Source organism: Platichthys flesus, chromosome 21, assembly GCF_949316205.1.
Source record: "Platichthys flesus chromosome 21, fPlaFle2.1, whole genome shotgun sequence".
Taxonomy (NCBI): Eukaryota; Metazoa; Chordata; class Actinopteri; order Pleuronectiformes; family Pleuronectidae; genus Platichthys; species Platichthys flesus.
Genome location: NC_084965.1, coordinates 6,108,256 through 6,127,546, shown reverse-complemented (window position 1 = coordinate 6,127,546; position 19,291 = coordinate 6,108,256). Strand labels below are relative to the sequence as shown.

General features: G+C 41.5%; 3 protein-coding genes across 3 annotated transcripts in view; 2 read left to right on the top strand and 1 right to left on the bottom strand.

Moving 5' to 3' along the window:
• Positions 1–2,801: 2,801 nt before the first annotated feature.
• Positions 2,802–5,682, top strand: mnx1 (motor neuron and pancreas homeobox 1). The gene is made up of 3 exons (XM_062379742.1): positions 2,802–3,372; positions 4,048–4,208; positions 4,843–5,682. Exons 1-3 carry the CDS (start codon positions 2,880–2,882, stop codon positions 5,128–5,130), a joined length of 942 nt encoding a protein of 313 aa, XP_062235726.1. The 5' UTR covers positions 2,802–2,879; the 3' UTR covers positions 5,131–5,682.
• A 1,617-nt stretch (positions 5,683–7,299) lies between these two features.
• nom1 (nucleolar protein with MIF4G domain 1) lies at positions 7,300–13,374 on the bottom strand. Its single transcript, XM_062379309.1, has 11 exons — positions 12,243–13,374; positions 12,032–12,144; positions 11,581–11,776; positions 11,106–11,429; positions 10,842–10,952; positions 10,383–10,553; positions 10,145–10,266; positions 9,927–10,059; positions 8,779–8,910; positions 8,569–8,678; positions 7,300–8,087 (listed from the first exon to the last, which is right to left on the bottom strand). The coding sequence occupies exons 1-11, from the start codon at positions 13,215–13,217 to the stop codon at positions 7,910–7,912; spliced, it is 2,565 nt and encodes an 854-aa protein (XP_062235293.1). The 5' UTR covers positions 13,218–13,374; the 3' UTR covers positions 7,300–7,909.
• A 112-nt stretch (positions 13,375–13,486) lies between these two features.
• Positions 13,487–19,291, top strand: part of lmbr1 (limb development membrane protein 1) — a 30,964-nt gene continuing 25,159 nt past the window's right edge. Inside the window, exons 1-4 of the mRNA XM_062379310.1 lie at positions 13,487–13,697; positions 17,154–17,226; positions 18,166–18,205; positions 18,945–19,084. Coding sequence (XP_062235294.1) covers positions 13,635–13,697; positions 17,154–17,226; positions 18,166–18,205; positions 18,945–19,084 — 316 coding nt within the window. The 5' untranslated portion in view covers positions 13,487–13,634. The remainder of the gene's footprint in view (positions 13,698–17,153; positions 17,227–18,165; positions 18,206–18,944; positions 19,085–19,291) is intronic.

Sequence of the window (19,291 nt, the reverse complement as noted above, 5' to 3'; positions counted from 1 at the left end):
TCCACGAAGAGTTTGATGTCACTTTCAGTCTTTATTGTAGCTGTGGATAAATGGTGATTGTCTCATATTGACATTGACATTAAGGGGCTTTCATCTGACAGTAATGAGGAAGACAAATCAGACCACGAGCCATAAGCACTTCCACACATTTCATGGAATTCGACCACTCGTGCCACTTTCACCTAAAGGTATTTGTTGCATTAAAAAGAGACAGTGCAGGTCCCTCGGAATTGCCTTTTCATAATGAACACGTTTGCCGAACGTAATTAATATATAAGCTTTCCCGATTTGTCAGTGTGATTTGTATTTTAGTTAATTGTGGAAGTAATTACGGAGCAAATTAACAGCTTTCAGGAGAGACCGAGGTTTTAGGGTCCGGTTCCATCTTGGGCGCCTTATTAATTTTCTCTCCCCTAGATGTGATGAAAAGGAGCGATAAATCTGCTGATCGGTGAAGGCCAATACTAAATGGCTCCATATTTCACCGCTGCTTTAATAGAAATATTCATGCGAGGCCCCTTAATGAAATTAAACCCGAGGTGGGGACAGGGCGCGCGGCTCGGGCGCACGGCGACCAAGAGTCCGACTGTTAGAATAATAATTATTATTATGATGCAAGATGGCTGATAAAATACATTTAATCAATGGGAAAACTACAAAATAAGACTCCCTCGGTTCTGCTGTGTGTCCAGGGGTGAGGGTGGTTATTTAGCCCTTCGCAATATCATAATAACTCTCTCAGCTTTTCTCTCATGTGGATGTATTTTATTTTTCCCAATGATTTAAACCAAAATGATCAAAAACAAATTTGCTTAAAAGAAAAAGGCACATGGGGACAGAGTGGCAAAAGGATTTGAGACCCCTCGTCGTGCGTCATTGTGCCAGTTCAACTCACTAACAGGTTTGGATGTTTGGTTTCTGTAGGTCTCCCTCTCTTGTTCTATTTTCTATAAGTTTCCTTGCGAACCCATTACCCCCCACTCCCCCCCATCAATCTCCTCGTTATTATTCTGAAATTGGTCATGATCAATAACGCTCTCCAGTGGTTGCATTTCAGTTATCCTTGTGATTAAAAGCAGAATAATCAGATTTAAATTTGCGTAAAAGAAAGTGGCACACGAGGACAAAGTGCCAACAACACCGGAGACCCCTCAGTCTCACATCTTGGGTCATTGTGCAATTTCCCCTCAAAGACCATGCATGGTTTGGGTGTTTGGTGTCCACATCGGTGAATTGTCTCCCTCTCTCTCTACCCATTTTGTCCACGTGTCCATGCGCGGCCACATCCCGCACCCACATCAATCTCCCCGTTATCATCCTGTAATTGGTCATGATCATCAAGGGCCACAATTAAATGGCGATCCTTTACTTGAAAACTACCCGGTGACTTGTTGATTTCCCCCGAGCAAATAAACGTCCCGCGGCTGGCTGATGAATTGACAAAAACTAATCAGCTTTATTGGTAGACAGGTTAAGGGCATGGGGTGTCAATAATTCTCATTTTGACCTCCTCTTCCATTAACTTTAAGTGGCTTATTAGACCCAAGTCACCAGGAGCCACGGGCCAATTACGTCCCTCGCCTCATCACACATGAAGGGTTTCAATTACCAAAAATTCGGTGGCAGATTGTGCCAAAATTCGACTTATTTTGACTGCTAACCGGCTTTTTATCTAGGGTAAAAATTTCGTAATATTCTGTATTCAATATGAAAAACACCAACAATATTTCATTATAACAGGGTCAAAACAATTGTACGATTTTACAGATTTTTTTCTGCATCATCCACAAGTCTGTTTTGCTGATAATATCATGATAGAAGCACAGGGGTGCCAGTTGATTGATTTGGTTGTACGGCTCCATTAGAACCAGTCAGTGAGCGTCTGTCACCTCCAGGTTTGGGGAGCGACAGACGGAGGCTTTTACTTAAATTTCCCAGTTGGCCTCTCAAAGAGCCCCGGCCCAAGATGTTCGGGTTTTACGCATTGGTCTTTCAATTGCAGCAGCTTGTATATTAATTTGATTTGCTATCAAAATATGTTAGAAATACTATAGAAACAAATACCAGTTGTGTCGTTTAATAATTGTTATTATGTTTCCTCTGTTGTATGATTTCAAATTTGAGAAAACGTTTGCTTAATCCTCTTCTCTCCTGAGATGAACCATGAAGAAGAGAAAAGACACGTGTCAGCAAGAAAAGGGAATTTAAAAAATCTGGAGTAAAATAATTGAATGATTATAAAAAATGATTAGAATTTCTTTGGATTTAAAGAAAATGAAAGATTAAAAAATGAATACATCGACTGTTATATTATGTTTTAAGTTATTGGTATGTTTGTATGAATACTAAATATGATGCTGCTCTACCTTCTCCTGACCTTGGTTAAATTGGTGACGTATTTATTGTTGTATATAATTGCATAGTGTCAATCAATCCTCAGAAATGTGCAGCACCTGTATTCCTATGAAAGCTAATTAATTCCTCCCCCATTATTAGGATATTAACCTTGGAAACTTTGACCATCTGATGCAATGCATATTGTTGTCTATAATAAAAAAACATGTCGTTTTATGAAATATTTCTGATCCTTGTTGTTTTCCTATAACAGTAATATCTTATGAAATCTGCCAGGCATGCAGCACGGTGCTTTACAGTGATTACAGCAGAGTGGCGGTGTTGGGTCCCACACGCAGCTTGGACCAGCCCCCTGCAGACGGGTGCACCAATCGCCTCCATGTGACGAGGATTAAGTGTGACACGGAGCTGCTCCCTCACACTCCGGGCCACATCATAACTTTTGAGAGGTGGGAAAGCGGCTCTGACTCCTCCGTCGTTCAACAGCAGCTCAAGCGACACGGACGCGCACCGAAGGGACTCAAATGGAGAAGTCCAAAAACTTTCGCATCGACGCGCTTCTGGCAGTCGATACACCCAGGGTGCAGACCTCCCCGCTGGCGCTGGTCACTTCCCTGTCCTCCTCCTCCATCCCGTCGTCCGGGAGCGTGGCGTCCCAGGAGCACATCAGCAGCATCGAGTCTCTGCGCAACGAGACGCCATCCCCGCCGAGGATGTCCTCTTGCGGGCTGATCCCCAAACCGGGCTTCCTCAACAGCCCGCACAGCATGCTTGGATTACATCCGCAGAGCACCGCAGGCATCCCCGCACAGGCTCTCTACGGCCACCCCATGTACACCTACTCCGCTGCTGCGCTCACTGGCCAACACCCTGCCCTGTCCTACTCCTATCCACACGGCTCCCATCACCACCACGCCAGTGATCCCATCAAACTGACAGCCAGCACCTTCCAGCTGGACCACTGGCTCCGGGTCTCTACAGCCGGGATGATGCTGCCCAAAATGTCTGACTTCAATGGTGAGTAGCTGTTTCTCTACAGAGTGTTATGACAATTTACCTGCAGCTAGAAAAAAAAGAGGCAGGATTATCTAAAGCAAAAAGATATGGTCCATGTGGCAATTTATCTGATAAATATGAATGATAAATAACCCTAAAATAACGCAGGCCGTGGTGATGCTGCACGAACATAGTGTGTGATCCTGAGCGAATACAGATTGTCATGCATCCTTGTATAGATATACATTCTTGCCTGCATGGGCCTTAATATCTTATATTTCAATATAAAGTGGTTTTTGGTGCACATTCTCCCTCAGATATGAAGATGTCTGAATGAACAGGCTGTCACAGTGTGATGGGTTTTCAGACAGGAACTAAAATTGTCAGATAATGGACAGTGGGAAAGTGGCGGAGGGGTGTGAAACCCACAGTCCACATGCTGTTTGCTCAACAGATACTGCCTTTTTGTTTCGCTCGTTTTAACAGATTTGTTCAAAACGCGATGGCAAATAGTTTCTCTATGGACATATTCATAAGTGGACGACCTTGCTGCCTGAACAGGGGGGTTAGGGATGTGGGAAATTACAACATAACCACCAAGACATGGCAATCTTCTTGTTACAACCGTTATTAGACCCAGATTACTGCGGGAAAACTGAATGAAAATGTGAGATTGATGTTGTTTTCCTCCTGCAGCTCAGGCGCAGTCCAACTTGCTCGGGAAGTGCAGAAGACCCAGAACTGCCTTCACAAGTCAGCAGCTGCTGGAGCTGGAGCATCAGTTCAAACTGAACAAGTACCTGTCCAGACCGAAGCGTTTTGAGGTGGCCACGTCCCTCATGCTGACAGAAACACAGGTAAACCACGTCTGCACACAGAGCGTTTATATTAAAATGAAATTGGTTGTATTAAAACATTTTCCATGGCCTCAAGAAAATGGCCACCAAGTTTTTTATGGGTTTTCATATTAAAACAATACATGAAACATCAATTTATGTAAAATAGAATCGAGAAATGAAAGTGAAATTCCTGTTTAGTGTTTTGTTTCTGAAAAATCCCAGTCCCATCTCTCCACTTGTATCTAAATTACAATGGTAAATGTCAGTTCAGCCATTGCATCAATTTCATATTTAACGTGATACAGATTAATTGTAAAAAAAAAAAAAAATATTTAAAGATAGATAACATTTAAGTCCTGATTTCGATGTAAGAAAATAGTAACACCCTAGAGGTCAATGTCAGATGGAATGGTGACCTTTACGCAAACTTTACGCATAATTACGCACAGATATATTTTTTTCTTTTTGTGTTATTTCTGAAGTATTTTAAGGAACCTGGTAGTGCACACTAGATAGCTAACGGGTATAGAAATTAGACAGGGCAATGTGCAATAAAGGGGAAGCTTCTGTCGCAGTGGCCACCAGCCTCTTGTTCTACAGTGCGAATATGTCTAAATCGAATAAACTCCAATTGTTTCTCCTCATTCTTCAGGTCAAAATCTGGTTCCAGAACAGACGAATGAAATGGAAAAGGAGCAAGAAGGCCAAAGAGCAGGCCGCGCAGGATGCTGAGAAGCAAAAGGGCAGCAAGAGCGGCCAGGAGAAATCTGACGGACTCGAAAAGTCGGATTATCGCAGCAAGACAGACTCAAAAAATGGCAGAATAAAAGACTTCCGGGACAGTGACGACGACGAGGGCGAGAGTTTCATGTACAACTCGTCCGACTGCTCCTCGGACGACGAGAGGAATCGCGCCAGTGACATCAGTCCCCAGCCCTGAAGCTGGAGAAAAAAGAATAAGGGATGAAGATCTCCATTTGTAAAGACTGTGGGGGATTCTCGCTTTAAAATGCAGTTGCATGTTATCCAATCTCTAATCACCTACATGGAAGAAATGAGCATTTTGTCAAAAGAAAAGAAGAAAAAAAGAATAGAAATTAGGTCAAATATAAATGCCCATAATGTCATAATAAACAAGCAATAAAAAGTGGATATTTAGATTTTATAACGCACACACATCACTCAGCATATAGATAAACTGTGACATATACAAAACGCTGTACACCGGATCCGGACTCTGCGATATGTACTTGTTGTGATTAGTTCAATAAGACACACAGCCCATAGTCTGCTGCCATTCCTCTTGATTTGGCCTTATTTGTTCTTTGTGGTGTTATACTTCCGAGTAGTGTGTCGTGTCACGCTAAAAAAAGTGTTATGTTTATTTTTCTATACTGTATTTATAAAGTGGTCATACCAGTGCATGCTAAATTATTTTTAGTTTAGCGTCTCTCTCGGTGGAAACTGTGAAATAAAAATGCTTTTTATATAAAACTCACGCAGTTGGTATTTTGACGCAAGTCTTTTTTTCTTCCTTTGATTTATGACGCACAGTTTGCGGAGTTTCGGGCCCTGGTGAGCACAGAGACTTGTCTCCTCGCTCTGACAGGTGGGGTCATGGGAATTACTGTTAATAGCGCTGTCGGATCCGTGCAAACGGGCAGTGAGAGCAAACAGCGAGCAGCCCGGCAGACGGAGGAAACATTTCACACCACACTAGCAATGGGGCTTGTTTTATTAAAGCCTTTTAAATGGCGTGTTAAGCGGCAACTTGGCTGCTCAGGCACTATGTTCAGGAGTGAAATCATCGCGAAATGACTCACAACTCCAGAAATAGTTTAAATGTTGACGTCTACTTATCAAGAGTGATTCAAATGTCACTATACAATAACATTGTGGTATTTTATATTTCATTTATTTATTATTCATTCATTTTGAAGGGTCTTATTGGAAAACATAGGTAGGATTTGATTCAAGATGACCTCCCTTTAATTATAACCTAAAAGAAAAAGTATGACATAGCATAAACTTTTAGAAATTGGCCATTAAAATAAAAAAACAAGAAAATAAATAAGTATTCCTGCAAATGCACAGTTAGCATCACTTCCATTCTACACAAACATTTATGTATTTAAGTTGCGTTATCATCTGCTATCCTAAATCCAACATCTTTAAATATTCTTTATTTAATATGAAATTTTGCAATATCTCCTACTGTGACTGAGCTATTTAGACAATTTAACACCTTAACTCTTTGTGTGCTTATTATGCAACAGATATTTTCTAGGAAACCTTTTTCTCTGTGCATAAAATGGTCTTGCTTGTTATCTTTGTTCCTGCTGTCATCAGTGTGAAACTATAGCAGAGGTTGACTGATTATGTGCCATTTGTAACAGGATTACTGTGGGATCTGCTGGTTATCTTCAGCTGTTTGCTTTAGCTTCAGCAGACTAAATCAAAGTTCAGCCGAGGGTCAAGCCAAAGCAAGAGTTCACCAGGTAGCGCTGGTGGCAGCTCACGGGCTCACGGCTGCAGACAATGGCCAGTGTATGGACGGCACAGTGAGACCATTGATCCCACTATCTCCACTTTTTAACTGGGGAGTTTTCCTCACAAGTACCTTCCATTTCTCACCCAAAACCCCGTCAGTCCACATGGGCCTTTTTGTGGATGGAGGGATGCTCTGCTCTTCCTCAAAAACACTGGGTCATACCTGTGTTTAAAACCCCTTTTTACTTCCCATGACGTGAGCTAACCAGAGGACATTTCCTCTGGTTGACCTTGGTGGCCCATTCCTGACCTCAGACCGCGCTCTGATGCCGGCCGCACCAATGGAGCTAATTAATAGGAGCAAGTATCAAATGTAACAGAGCGACTCTGCTATGCTAACCACGCGGGCAGATACTGGTGTCAGCGAGCAACAGAAAAGACTAGACTCATTCGCCCGGGGTCATTTCATCAGGGCGTGAAAACACGGAATGAACAACGCCGCCGTCCCTCTGTTCTGACGGCTCTTGTTGATGTCGCACTCACAGTGGAAATATCAATTAATTAATTAATAAAAAGATAGAAATGTTCACTAATCAGTTGTGTCCAAGGCTGAAATCTATTATAATGCATTTTATTTTGTGTAATATATTTTATTTTGGGTGTCTGAACCTTGTGATATTAACTCTTGCTGTACACTGCCTCCATGAGGACAGAATCAGAAAAGAACATTAAAGAAATACAGAGGAAATCAAAGCAGCTTAAAAAAAATCTTTCTCTAAACAACAAATCAAAGCTTTTGGATTCATGTTTAACTAATTATATAAATATTTTCCAGTGCCAAGATTTCAAATGAATTTGTTAAGATATAATACCTTGTGATATTTCACCCATGTAAAAGCACCAACATAAACGATGTAACTGGGAGTTGAAATATACAAAATATCCAATGCAATGCTATAAGATAATTGAACATATGCTAAATCTGTCATATTCTAATCTACAATTCAAAGATGAACTCATTTATGCTAAAAAAGTATATTTGTGATCAACCATACTTAAAACCTTCATGAAAAAAAAACGTCAAGAACGTTGATTTAATATCAAAATCATATTTTTTTCTTGTGTAAAATAAAGTGTAGGATCCTGGTCTGTGAATATGGATGCATTTCACTGCAACAAGCCGTCTTGTGTTGCACAGTTCTGGTTTGAAAGTAAGTCTGTTGTGTGTTTTACAGTTTGAGCTTGGCCTCTTTAGCCTCCATGGCCTTGGTGGCGACCTGAGCGCGCTCCGACAGCATCGCTGCTTGCTCAGCTGGTTCCTGTGACTGGGCATTCTTCAGCAAGAAGTGGCTGATGAAAAGCTTCAAGCCCTCCCGCAGCATTCCGAGTTTGGGAATTCCTGAGATCCTGGCAGATGGAAAACAATGAGGGACATTGATTTTCAGACGTTCACATAGTCCGAAGCACCAAGAGGAGACTTTTTACTAGATGTGGGTTAGTAGAGGTTAACATTGCTCAAAAGTTTAAATGGACTTTTCAGCCATGTTAGCACAGTGGCTCTGTGGATGTCAGTTTTGGCTCTACCTCCACCAAGGAGTGCTTTTCAGCAGGATAACTAAAAAAGTACCAAACTGAGTTCCATGAAACTTGATGGAAGGATGGAACATGAGTCAAGAAAGAACACATAACATTGTGGGCAGGATTTGGAGTAAAGGGTGGAAAGCAGGAAATTATTTTTCACTTTCTTAAACATTGCAAGATAAGGGATTTTTCAAAAAATTCCCAGGGAATAATTAATGCTTGTTGATCGTTCTATCTATTGGTCTTATTTTGTATTAATTACAGGTTTGAACTTCTAAGAGTTAACTGAAAGCACAATGAATCTCACCTTCCAAATATGATGGCTAGATCCTCCGGCTCACATTCTTTTAGTAGTTTGGTTAGAACCTGACGTAAGAATCGCACTGTGGGCTTATCCAGTTCCCCAAACTCGATTACCTACACAGAAAACCACAGAGGTGACTTATTAATATGATTAAATTCACTCTACATCATCAAATATATCAAAGTAATAAAGCTAAGGCTGGACGTCTCTTACTTTAAGTATGGAGAGCGAGAGGCACTTTCTCTGGAGAAAGAGGAAGACCAGTTGGACCAGATTGTTTAAGGTTTTGGAGGGAAGGTTGGGCATCTCCCTGAACTTGTCCCATAGGCTGAACTGGAAAGTCATCTAGGAGAACACAGGACATCAATCTGAGTGATAGTATGACAGCATTCAAGGACACCCAGCACAGAGATAATTCTATTCTAACCATCAAGGTAAGGAGCACAGGTAATCATCTCCTCCCGATTCAGTTTACATGAGAAAAGCAAACATTCCCAGCAGCCCGGGTACGAGCTCTTTGATGAGGACAATGGTCATCAGTTTCTGATGCAGACACCGGGGGACGACATGGCAGCAAAGTAGGAAGTGTGGTCTTGCCCCCCATTGTTTGTCGTCACAGTTTGGGTCAAATAATGTAAGAGGTGAGAGAGGTGTGAGACTCCCACACTGCAGAGGTGAACTGCAGGCCACAGGCAGGTCACACAGAGATTTAAGATACTGGGTGGTCGCGCACACACACACACACACACACACACTATGGGTTAATCAACCTATTCAGTTTCTCTTGATACAATCTACATTAACTTATCTAACATTAAAACACAAATTCACAACTTGTGTACAGTGACGTTGACACCCAACCCCTTCATGTGCTGTATTAAAATACAGATTACACAAGTGTGCATTATTTAATATAAAGTTATTTTTATTTCAGATTTGTATTGTTTTGTACATAAATGTAAATGATAATTCTGAGAAGTACAGAAGAAAACACCGAACCTTTAATCGATTTAAAGACTGAAGAAACAACATTTATAGTTGACATTTTAAGTATCTTTAATATATCTTGAAAGGTTTTTTAAAGAATTAAAATGTAACACATGTAATATTATGCATATATCTTCTAACAGATTTCAAGGTAACAATTTAATATGTTTAATTAAAAAAAACTTGGGAAATTAGTTGTTTATTCAGTATCCCAATCTGTATGGGTTGGTAGTTCATTAAGCTTTTGTGGACCTGAGGGACAAGTGTATTTAATAATGTTAAGTGCAGGAGAATTGCATTAGGCTCTGTTTAGTTAAGCTTGCATGTGAATGAAGAGCGGATACTTGTGTCATGTTGAGATTTAGCTGCGGTACCTGGAAGCGGCGATCGTGAGAGCAGAATTTCTCTCCCAGTACAGCGTAGAAGGCGTTGAAGGTTTTTTCCTGCAGACAGCAGTCCATCAGAACATGAACAATCTCTCTCTCCTGCTTGTCCTTCAGTCCCATCCTGCAACACACAACAGAGAAAAGCAACTGAAACACACATCTTCTAGTTGGGCCACGTAGAAAAAAAAACAAAAACAATTACAAACCTCAGCAATTTCTCAAATGCATCCAGGTAATCTTCGCTGGTCATGATAACACAAAAGATGTTTCTTCTGACTTCAGTGTTCATTCGCTGTTTCCGAGCCAGTTCTAAGACTTTGGCACTAAACTGAGACAAATAAAACAGAGCACAACGTTAAGTGACAGATGTTGCTGAAGCCAAACACACATTTCTATGATGTGCTAGTTTTTTTGTTGCTGTTTTGGAAACTGTTACATCTCTACCTGTCCTTCAGCAGTACTCTGTTTTGTGCTTGTGTTGCCTGGGTCGCTTATCATGGGCGCTCCGCTCCACGAGGAGCCGACGATCCACCAGCGGCCGACTTGCTCTGCAGCCAGGAGGTTGTCCAGAGAGACCCTCAGCTTCATGTCACTGCCTGCTGCACTGCGTTGGATCTGAGTTTCACACATGCACAGGTAAATCAGTCACACAGGAGGTAAAAACACTGGTTCTATAATAGAAATACCTGCAATCCTGATATTAAGGCAGTCAGGCTATTGATCAGGCGAAAGGAATTAGCAACACTTTGGAATCTGTATAGGTGGTACTCTGGTGCCATCTAGTGGTAAGGCTGGAAGCTGCTGTTTAACTATCAGTCCACATTTAAAATTGAATATTTCCACTAATCTAGGGAAATAAGATTATTTTAAACCAAATATGGTCATGTTGTAGAAATCACCCACCAGAGTCCTCTGTAACTTCCTCAGCTTCTCCAGAGGTTCAGGATCGTAGCCCGGGATCTTCCGCATATCGTTGTTCTTCAGAGCCATCATGGTCTCCAACATGAAGCGCACCTGAGTACAAGTTTACACATCATTTAATTCAAGATAAGCTTCCAAAACAGACACATAGCTGAGAAATCAATACACAACAGAGTCGTTAAGGATTGATTTGACATATTTAAGAATATCTGTTTCATGACGGATAAAGTAAAAGGAATTCCCTACCCTGGTTTGATCCTGAAACTTCGACCCCAAATCGCTGGCCTTGCGTTGGGCATCAGTGATGAGCTCCTTCAAAGACATGGCGTCGTCCTTCCTCAGGGCGAAGCCGACGTTTCTCAGCACGAACAGAACTAGTTCAATGTCTTTCTCTGTAAAAGCTCCCACTAGAAGTTTGAGGATGTCGAAGATGAGGACGGAGTGCACCACCTGGAAGTTGTAGAGGTGAGCCACGATGGCCACCAGGTTGTCACACTCTTTGCCTTCACTGGGGTTCTTGTACATCTCGTCGAACTTACGCACAACTGTCTCGAGAAATTGGGCCCCCACCTGGAAAATGATGAAATGTGAACAATTCAGATTCTTGTGCAGCGAGAGGTGAATATAGGTTAAATATGAGACAATGAAATGAAGGTCTACTAAAGGGAAATCTCTCCAGAAACTCTGAATGTGTATAAACCCCACATTAAGGGTTCTTTACCTCTATACCGACGGAGTTATGGAGGACGCTGACCAGCATGACGTGCTCCATCAGCAGCCTGTCGGGCATCAGGGCCGGGGTGACGCAGGCTGCTAGTAGCACCTCAGTCAGGGTGTCATTCATGTCCTTCCTGCTGCTGTTCATGTAGATCTCCTCCAGCTGACCACAGATAGACGCCATGTTGGCCTCACTCAGCCTGAGAGAGTCAGTGAATTACAGGTGAATCATTACTTTTTAATTAACTTCACCGCTAATACATAGAGAAACCAACTACAGAATATTTGGTATACAACACATCAAAGGGATAAATGGATCATAGTTTACAGGGTGGAATCTTTAGATATGTCAAATATATCAATGTTTGTATGAGGATCTTAATTTTGTTGGCATCTAATAGAAGATTTAATGTGTGTGGGATATGTTTTAAATGTAGCTCTGTGGTGAGACGTACCTGTTGAGCAGACCTTTCACATTCCTCTTTAGCTTCACGAGCTCAGCTCTGCGTTTGTCATCTCCAATGACGCGTAAGTGAGGCGGCACGTACTTTCCGGTTGTGGAGGAAGTCTGGACAATAAAGGATGTAAAAAATAGGATCAGATCTGTTGTATAGTATTTAAAATGTCAGTGGGTAAGAAACATATATTCAAGGTTTGTGGTCTCACGTTTTCTGGGACGGACGCTGATGTCTCAGTGTCAGGAGCAACTGCTTCTTCCTCTGCGTCTCCTTCATTTTCATCACTCTCATCCATCTCTTCTTCGTCCTCCTCCATTTCTTCTTCCTCCTCCTCCTCCTCATCCTCTGCTACCTCCTCCTCATCCTCTGCTTCCTCCTCAATATCCTCATCCTTCTCATCATCTAGGGACGACATGTCTTCATCACTGCCTTCACTTGCCATCGCATCTCCAGGCTCCCCATCCTCATCCGACGAAGCAGAGTCACTCTCTTCCAGCTTTTCAAATTTTGCTTTGGCCATGTCCACGTCCACGTCTTCATCGTACACCCCCATGGCCGAAGAGCTGGAGTCAAGCACACCCAGGATGTAATCAAGTCCATCAGCGACAAAGGACTGAGGCAGAGTTTTTTTGTTCTTCCTCTTGTTCATTCCCAGTTGTTTCTCCAGCTTCTTTATCTCTCTGTCCTCTTGCTCATTTGCTTCCATGAGCGCCATCTTTCTCGATTCTTGGAGCTTATTCACTTTCTTGCCTTTCTTGGAAGACGCTGGCTTGTCAGACTTCCCTGATTTCCCCTTGTCAGCTCCAGCAGGTCGACTTGCATTGGGTTTTGACACCTCTTTACCCGCTCTCTCGGTTTTCTTCTCCTTCTCAGGTGGCTGTTTCTCCCCCGAGGTGTCCTCATCACCTGCGGGCAAAATGAGCGTCTTGTTCCCCTCGTAGTGACTTTTCATTTTTGCCTTTTTCATCTTCCTCTTCTCCTTGCGCAGCTCCTTCCGGCTTTTCCTCTTGACGGATCTCAACTCGGGCTCGGCCTCGGGCTCAGGCTCGGTTTCTTCCGTGCCAGTCTTGCTCTGAACAAACTCATCCACCGCCAGCATGTATCTGTGCAACACTATATTCCCCTTCTTCTTCTTCACTGTCGCCTGGTTGCTCTTGCTTCTCGGCTTCCATTTCCCCTTCATCTCTGCAAGCCAACCTGGAGACACCCGCTATCTAAGTCACCTCAACCGGGCTAACTGCGTTTAAAAACACACGGCTAAGCTAACTTCAGAGTCTGAAGCAGGAGACATTCAAATACCGGCACATGTGTCTCCATGAGGACAATGTTGTTGCTGTGACCCGCAGACACGTGACGGTTTACTTCCGGGTCACGTTGCTCCGCTGACGCCGGATAATGACGTTTTTTATTTTGGGGCGTCTTTTTCTTTTTTTTTTTCTGTCAGGACGAAGCGGTGCTTGTGCTCTCGGATGTGAAGCGTCTCGGGCTGAAGGGTCCAGCGGAGGAGACGCTGGAGTTGTCGCTGTCCACGGTGCCGCAGGTGCCCGCGTTAGCATGTAGCGAGTCTGAAGCCGCCTTTTCGTATTTTGCAATATGAAGAATGGAAGAAGACGATGTTTCTATCCGAGAGCAGAATTTCCACAGCCAAGTTCGAGAGTACATCGTAAGTAGTAGCACGGAGCGGCTAGTCGAGGCTAGCAGCAGGCTAACGACCTCCTCCTCCTCCTGCTCCTCTTCCTCCGCCGCCGCCGCACGCTGACGGGCAGCTAGCGTTAGCATCGCTCGTTGGGTCTGACCCGGCAACATTGACCGGGGCTGAAAACATGTCGGGTGTTTTGACTTAGGTCGCGAATTCACCTGCGACACACTTGTGGTGTCAAGTGGAAAGCGACGAGCCAGCGTGTTAATTTAAAAGTGAGCGGACGACAACGTTGGCTACCACGAACCAGTTGATAACACTGGTTTAACTTGGGGCTAATGGTTTGTTTCTGGGACGTTTAGAAATACACCAGGGAGATATTTGACAGGGGCGTAGATAACATGGCGTAGTTATCAATACTACACTGAGTAGACTTGTGTTGTGTATGTGTATATAGCATTGTAAAAACCTGCATAGATAACATGTCACAATCAGTAATACAAATGTACTACACTGAGGAAACCCTTAATTTGTATGTGTTTATAGTATTATAACATCATGCATGGATAACAGTATTCAGTAATGCACGTGTACTAGAGAGAAGACCTTTCTCTTGTATGTATATGTAGTATTATTACATCATGCATTGATAACATGTCCCGATAATCAGTAATACAAGTGTACTAGAGAGGAGACCTTCATATATTCAGTGTACTAGAGAGATAACCTTTACTTTGAATGTCCCAGTTATCAGTAATACAGGTATACTAGATAGGAGACCTTGGTTTTGTATGTATATATTTTATATAAGATCATACATTGACAACATGTCCCAATAATCAGCAATACAAGTGTATGAGATAGAGAGAGGCGACACTTATCTGGAGGGATTTATATCATCTTGGTGAATAGTTCTCCCTGCAAATTGTTTTATATTTGTACTGACATTGTGTATTGACATTTTGTCTTGAAGCCTGGTTAAGATCCAATGTAAGAACATTTATATATTGAGGTCAAAGGTCTGTTTGTGCTCATTTCTACCACTAACATGAAAACATGAAGAGATTTGTTTGCAATGGACGTTTGAACTCAATTTAATGTTGGTTTTCATACATTTTAATAGATTCAATGGTTCGAGTCTTTGGAATAATATTGATAATATCAGGATACAAATCTTTATTTGTTGTTTAATACTAACAAGTTGTGTTCTTGTCAGACAAGTGTTTATCCATTGCAGCTATACTTCTGGTGTCAGACACAGCAGGTCCTTGTTGGCTGCCCACTTGAAAAACCGTGATAAAGTAAACAACTTAACAAACTCTAACCAAGGAAAGCCCTGAACATTGCCATTGATCTCCCTTTGCCACAAACCATTATATTGTTAGCATCTTGGTGTTTATTCAGATTTCACATATAGATCAACTAGATAGAGGGGGGCGTATTGTCTGGAGTTAGTCTTGTTGATTATTCCTGGCAGACACTTTGAAATACAGAAACTATCAAATGTCTCACAAGTAGGCCAGTTCCAGATCGCAGCTTGAGCTGGCACATCTTGTCCTCAGCGTCTCTCTTCATCTGCCTCCCAGTATCCCATATCAGCAGGCTTCAGCCTTGCATAATGTTCTGATGTCTCTGTGTCATTTAAACTTAATGTGTATGAGTCGGCTTAAGGATTGATTTCCACTGGCACTCGCGGATTCATGTTTTTTGTTGTTTACTTTTTGCAGTCAATGTTATTCTGTGCCAAGTTTAAAGTGAGTAAACATGACTCTGTGGGAAGACGGTGCACTTTTTATAGAACTTTTCAATGTGGGAGAGTTTCTCTTCCACAGAGGGCCACACTGTGAAAAATGATTAAAGAATCCCATGCCTGATTACATAGAACACAGAAAACCGTGTTATGTGAGTTACCAGGTTAACACAGCGTATACACATGTGGTACTTTCAGTAATAACATTGACCAATGCCATCTCCAAAAAGCCTCCAATACGCTTATCAGCCTTTCACATGTTGTGCTGGATAAATTGTAAAGTGTTATGTTGCAGCCTGGGCAGCCACCCTGTGCTGTTGAAATGATTATAATATACAGACAGTGCAATGGTTTTCTAAACTAAAATACAAACTTTCCAAACATCAATGTATTGGTTCTATCCACCTTTTCCATGAGCTTAAGCCGAGATATATTGCATGATCAAGCAGGTTTCTTTAAAATTAAATTACTGCTGAAAGTGACTTATCAGTGAAACATGCTGGTCAGCACATGCTTGAAGAGATATTCAAGTCATTAGTGCTGACTGGACCTCACTCAGAAAAAGGGTTATTATCTGACCTTTCCTCCAGTTTGAGTTCATATGTCACAAAGGTGTGAATTGCTTAGTAAGTTGAAGGCACTTACAAGAAGCATTTACTGGTGTGCTTGAAACTTGCTGTTATCTTCCCTCAGAGTGTTGTGTCTATGTGTCTGTGCCAGTTTATCAGCTCTGTGCACCTGACATGCATGTTATTCTGGGTTTGTCCCCTTGTGGACACACATGTTTTGCTTGAGCCAATGTCAAAAGAGAGTTTGTACCTTGCATTCATCTTTTTCACTTGAAATGGAACTGCAAGTGATAGGGAGCAGATTTTATTGTTATTATTATTTTTTAATAATATTGTGTCTGTCTGCAATGTGTTGGCTGTCTGGTTTCTGGCTGAGTCATTTTCATGATCCGATCTTTGCCATGATGAGTCTTGCGGTGTTGACAGAGTGTAAAGTGCTGAAGTGCTAGGTTCTAACATTAGTTGCATCCAAGTCACTGTCATAGTAGAAGCAGAGAATGTGGAACAGGATTCTTTCTGTAAGACTATCCATCTTGTTTGGAGCCAGGTGTTACTTAATAAACTGCATCAGTGACATGGGCACCACTTTGCTTGTAGCTTTGGTTTAATCAGTCATTGAATGTTAGATAAACAATGACGCATCGCAATGTTTTGCTCTTAATAGTTAACTGTATCGTTGATTAGATTAGTGCTACAGCGAGAGGAAATGTTTCTTATTAAGGTTGTTATAACAAATCTATGCTCCAATATGGTTATTTACAAACACCAAGAGACAACATGTTCTACACCAATCGAGTAGGGCATGGAGGAAATGGTATACTTTCCACAGCTGTCTATGCTGTAGAAAATGCATTATAGACACTACTTTTCCACTCAAGTGCCATTGAATCTACCTGATCGCTGTAAGTCATGGGGAAGTTAAGTACTGAGGCATCAATGTGCTCACATGATGCAGAACCTCAATTTTAGTTCTCATTAGTATAAATTGGTAATTGATTGTGGGCTAAACCAAATTCTTTCAGATACATAATTGGACGGATAAATAATCTGCACATGTTTGCTATATTAAACAATGGCACACAACGGGACACAAACATAAATACTGTTGGTGTCAGTCATAATAAACCCCGTACTAAGATTCTAATTATGTTGTCGTTTCAGATTTGTTTCCTCCTGTTTGCAGTCCTTTACATCGTGTCCTACTGCATCATAACCAGATACAAGAGGAAGACTGGTAAGTGCTCTCTCAGAATACGATCTCCCGCTCTGTGAGAACAGTTATTTCCCAAGTGTCTCTGTCGTGAGACGGTCACACGTCTTATAACAACGGTTTAATGCAGCGTGTCTGTGGCGGAACTATTTTCACAGTTAACATTGTAGAAGTCTGGTTATCAGTGTTACTGCTTGTTTGTGCAGAGACAGAGCCTGTCATTGTACGTGGTCTGAAAGAGAGTCAATACCAAGAATGCATTAGGTGTTTGTAGGATTGACCTCACCCACAAGTCACCTCTGTAAAAGAGTAAACTGTAAACGCCCAAAATTGCTTTTAGGGCTGTGGCCGCATGGACACAATGGGCTTCATTCTGACAGAGAGGCTTAATAGTGATATAACCTGTCTTCTGTAATGAAAATCACTAATGCAAGACTTAAGGGAGGTGAGACTCCGGGTAAGATGGTATTTTTTTATTCTTCTGGAATGCCTTTCACGCAGGTTTTGATCTTTTGAACCAAGATATGAAGCAGGCTTTATGAACTGTATCCTATTTCCTCAGGACAAATATAGTATGTGGAGGTCACCTGTTCTTCCCTCGTCTCATTTTGAAAGTAGAACACTTTGTACCACAAATTCCTTCTGGAGTTTTGTCCAGCAGTAATCTAGGCTGCTCTTGTTTTTACACCTACTAGTTGGTTCTAGGTTTTGATTTTAATGAAATTATCAATATATCTGTCAAATTAGCAATAGATTGTTAGTAGATAGTATGCCTGGGAAAATATAAGAAACCTGTATTGTGCAGACACATCAGTATGCCCCTAACAAATAATAATAAAATTCAAATACTGTGTTCTTTTCTATCTTAAATATGATGCAAGGTATAAAACTACAGACTGTACACAGCGTTTCAGCCTTGTTAGTGTCCTACTATGTGATTAAAGCTGTTTGGTTCCTTCACAGATGACCAAGAGGATGAAGATGCTGTGGTCAACAGAATCTCGTGAGTTAACTTTCTTTTTCATGTGATTTGGAAAATTTGATAACTTTTCAGATGAACAAGCAGATTTTTGTTCAATGCAGAGACAAGTAAATTAGGTCTGTTTAATTAAAGTGAACGTATGCAAGGAAATGCATATAAGCCACGAAAGTTAGTGAGCTGATGGAAGAAGGAAAATTGAAATAAATGAAAGTATACATTAGTGTATAGTAATTATAATAGATAATTAGGTGCTCTAGGTGCATCAAAATAATGCAAAGCATTTCAGAAAAATGTGTTCCTTTGAGCAGATGGTCCCTCCCCTGGGTCCAATGTAGAAACCTAGAGCCTACAAATCAGAGCCAATCCATGTCCTTTGTTTCAGGACCAGGGCAGGGGCTTATTAAGTGAAGAGCAGAAGGATGATTGAAAGAACAGATTGACAATGAGCCTGCTGCCTGTTAAATCTAGTGCAATTACAGTGGTCAACAAATAAGTTAAATCTGCACTTTTCTTCAGCTTATTAATTCCTATCACACTGTAAATCAAGTGACTCTTGTTTAATATAACACAAAATCCAAAAGTAATCCCTCAGTAACCAAGTAACCAAGCTTCTAAAATATAATCGGATTTTAACAAGAAAAAAAACTTTATTACCGTGTTGTTATTCTGCATATGTTCGTTTTTATCCCGACTGGCCCTAATGCTGTGTGTGTTTGTGTGTTTTTTGTCTGTTTACGTGTGTGTTTGATTCTATTTGCAGATTGTACTTGTGCACCTTCACCCTGGCAGTGTCGGGTGGTGCCGTCTTTCTCCTGCCTTTCTCAATCATTAGTAGCGAGATCCTCCTCTCCTTCCCCAAAAACTATTACATTGAGTGGCTCAATGGCTCCCTCATCCACGGTCAGTGGATCACACAGTTCACGTGTCTTTTCAGTTTCATTAACTCATCTTCTCTCACTTTACTGTCACGCATGATGTATTTGTTTGCAAATGAAGCAAATGTCTTGTAACGTAGTTGCATTAACATTCATTGCAATTATAATCAACTTCATACACTTTTATCAAATTCAGTAGATGTTGTGATTAACATGTCCAAATTGTTTTAAA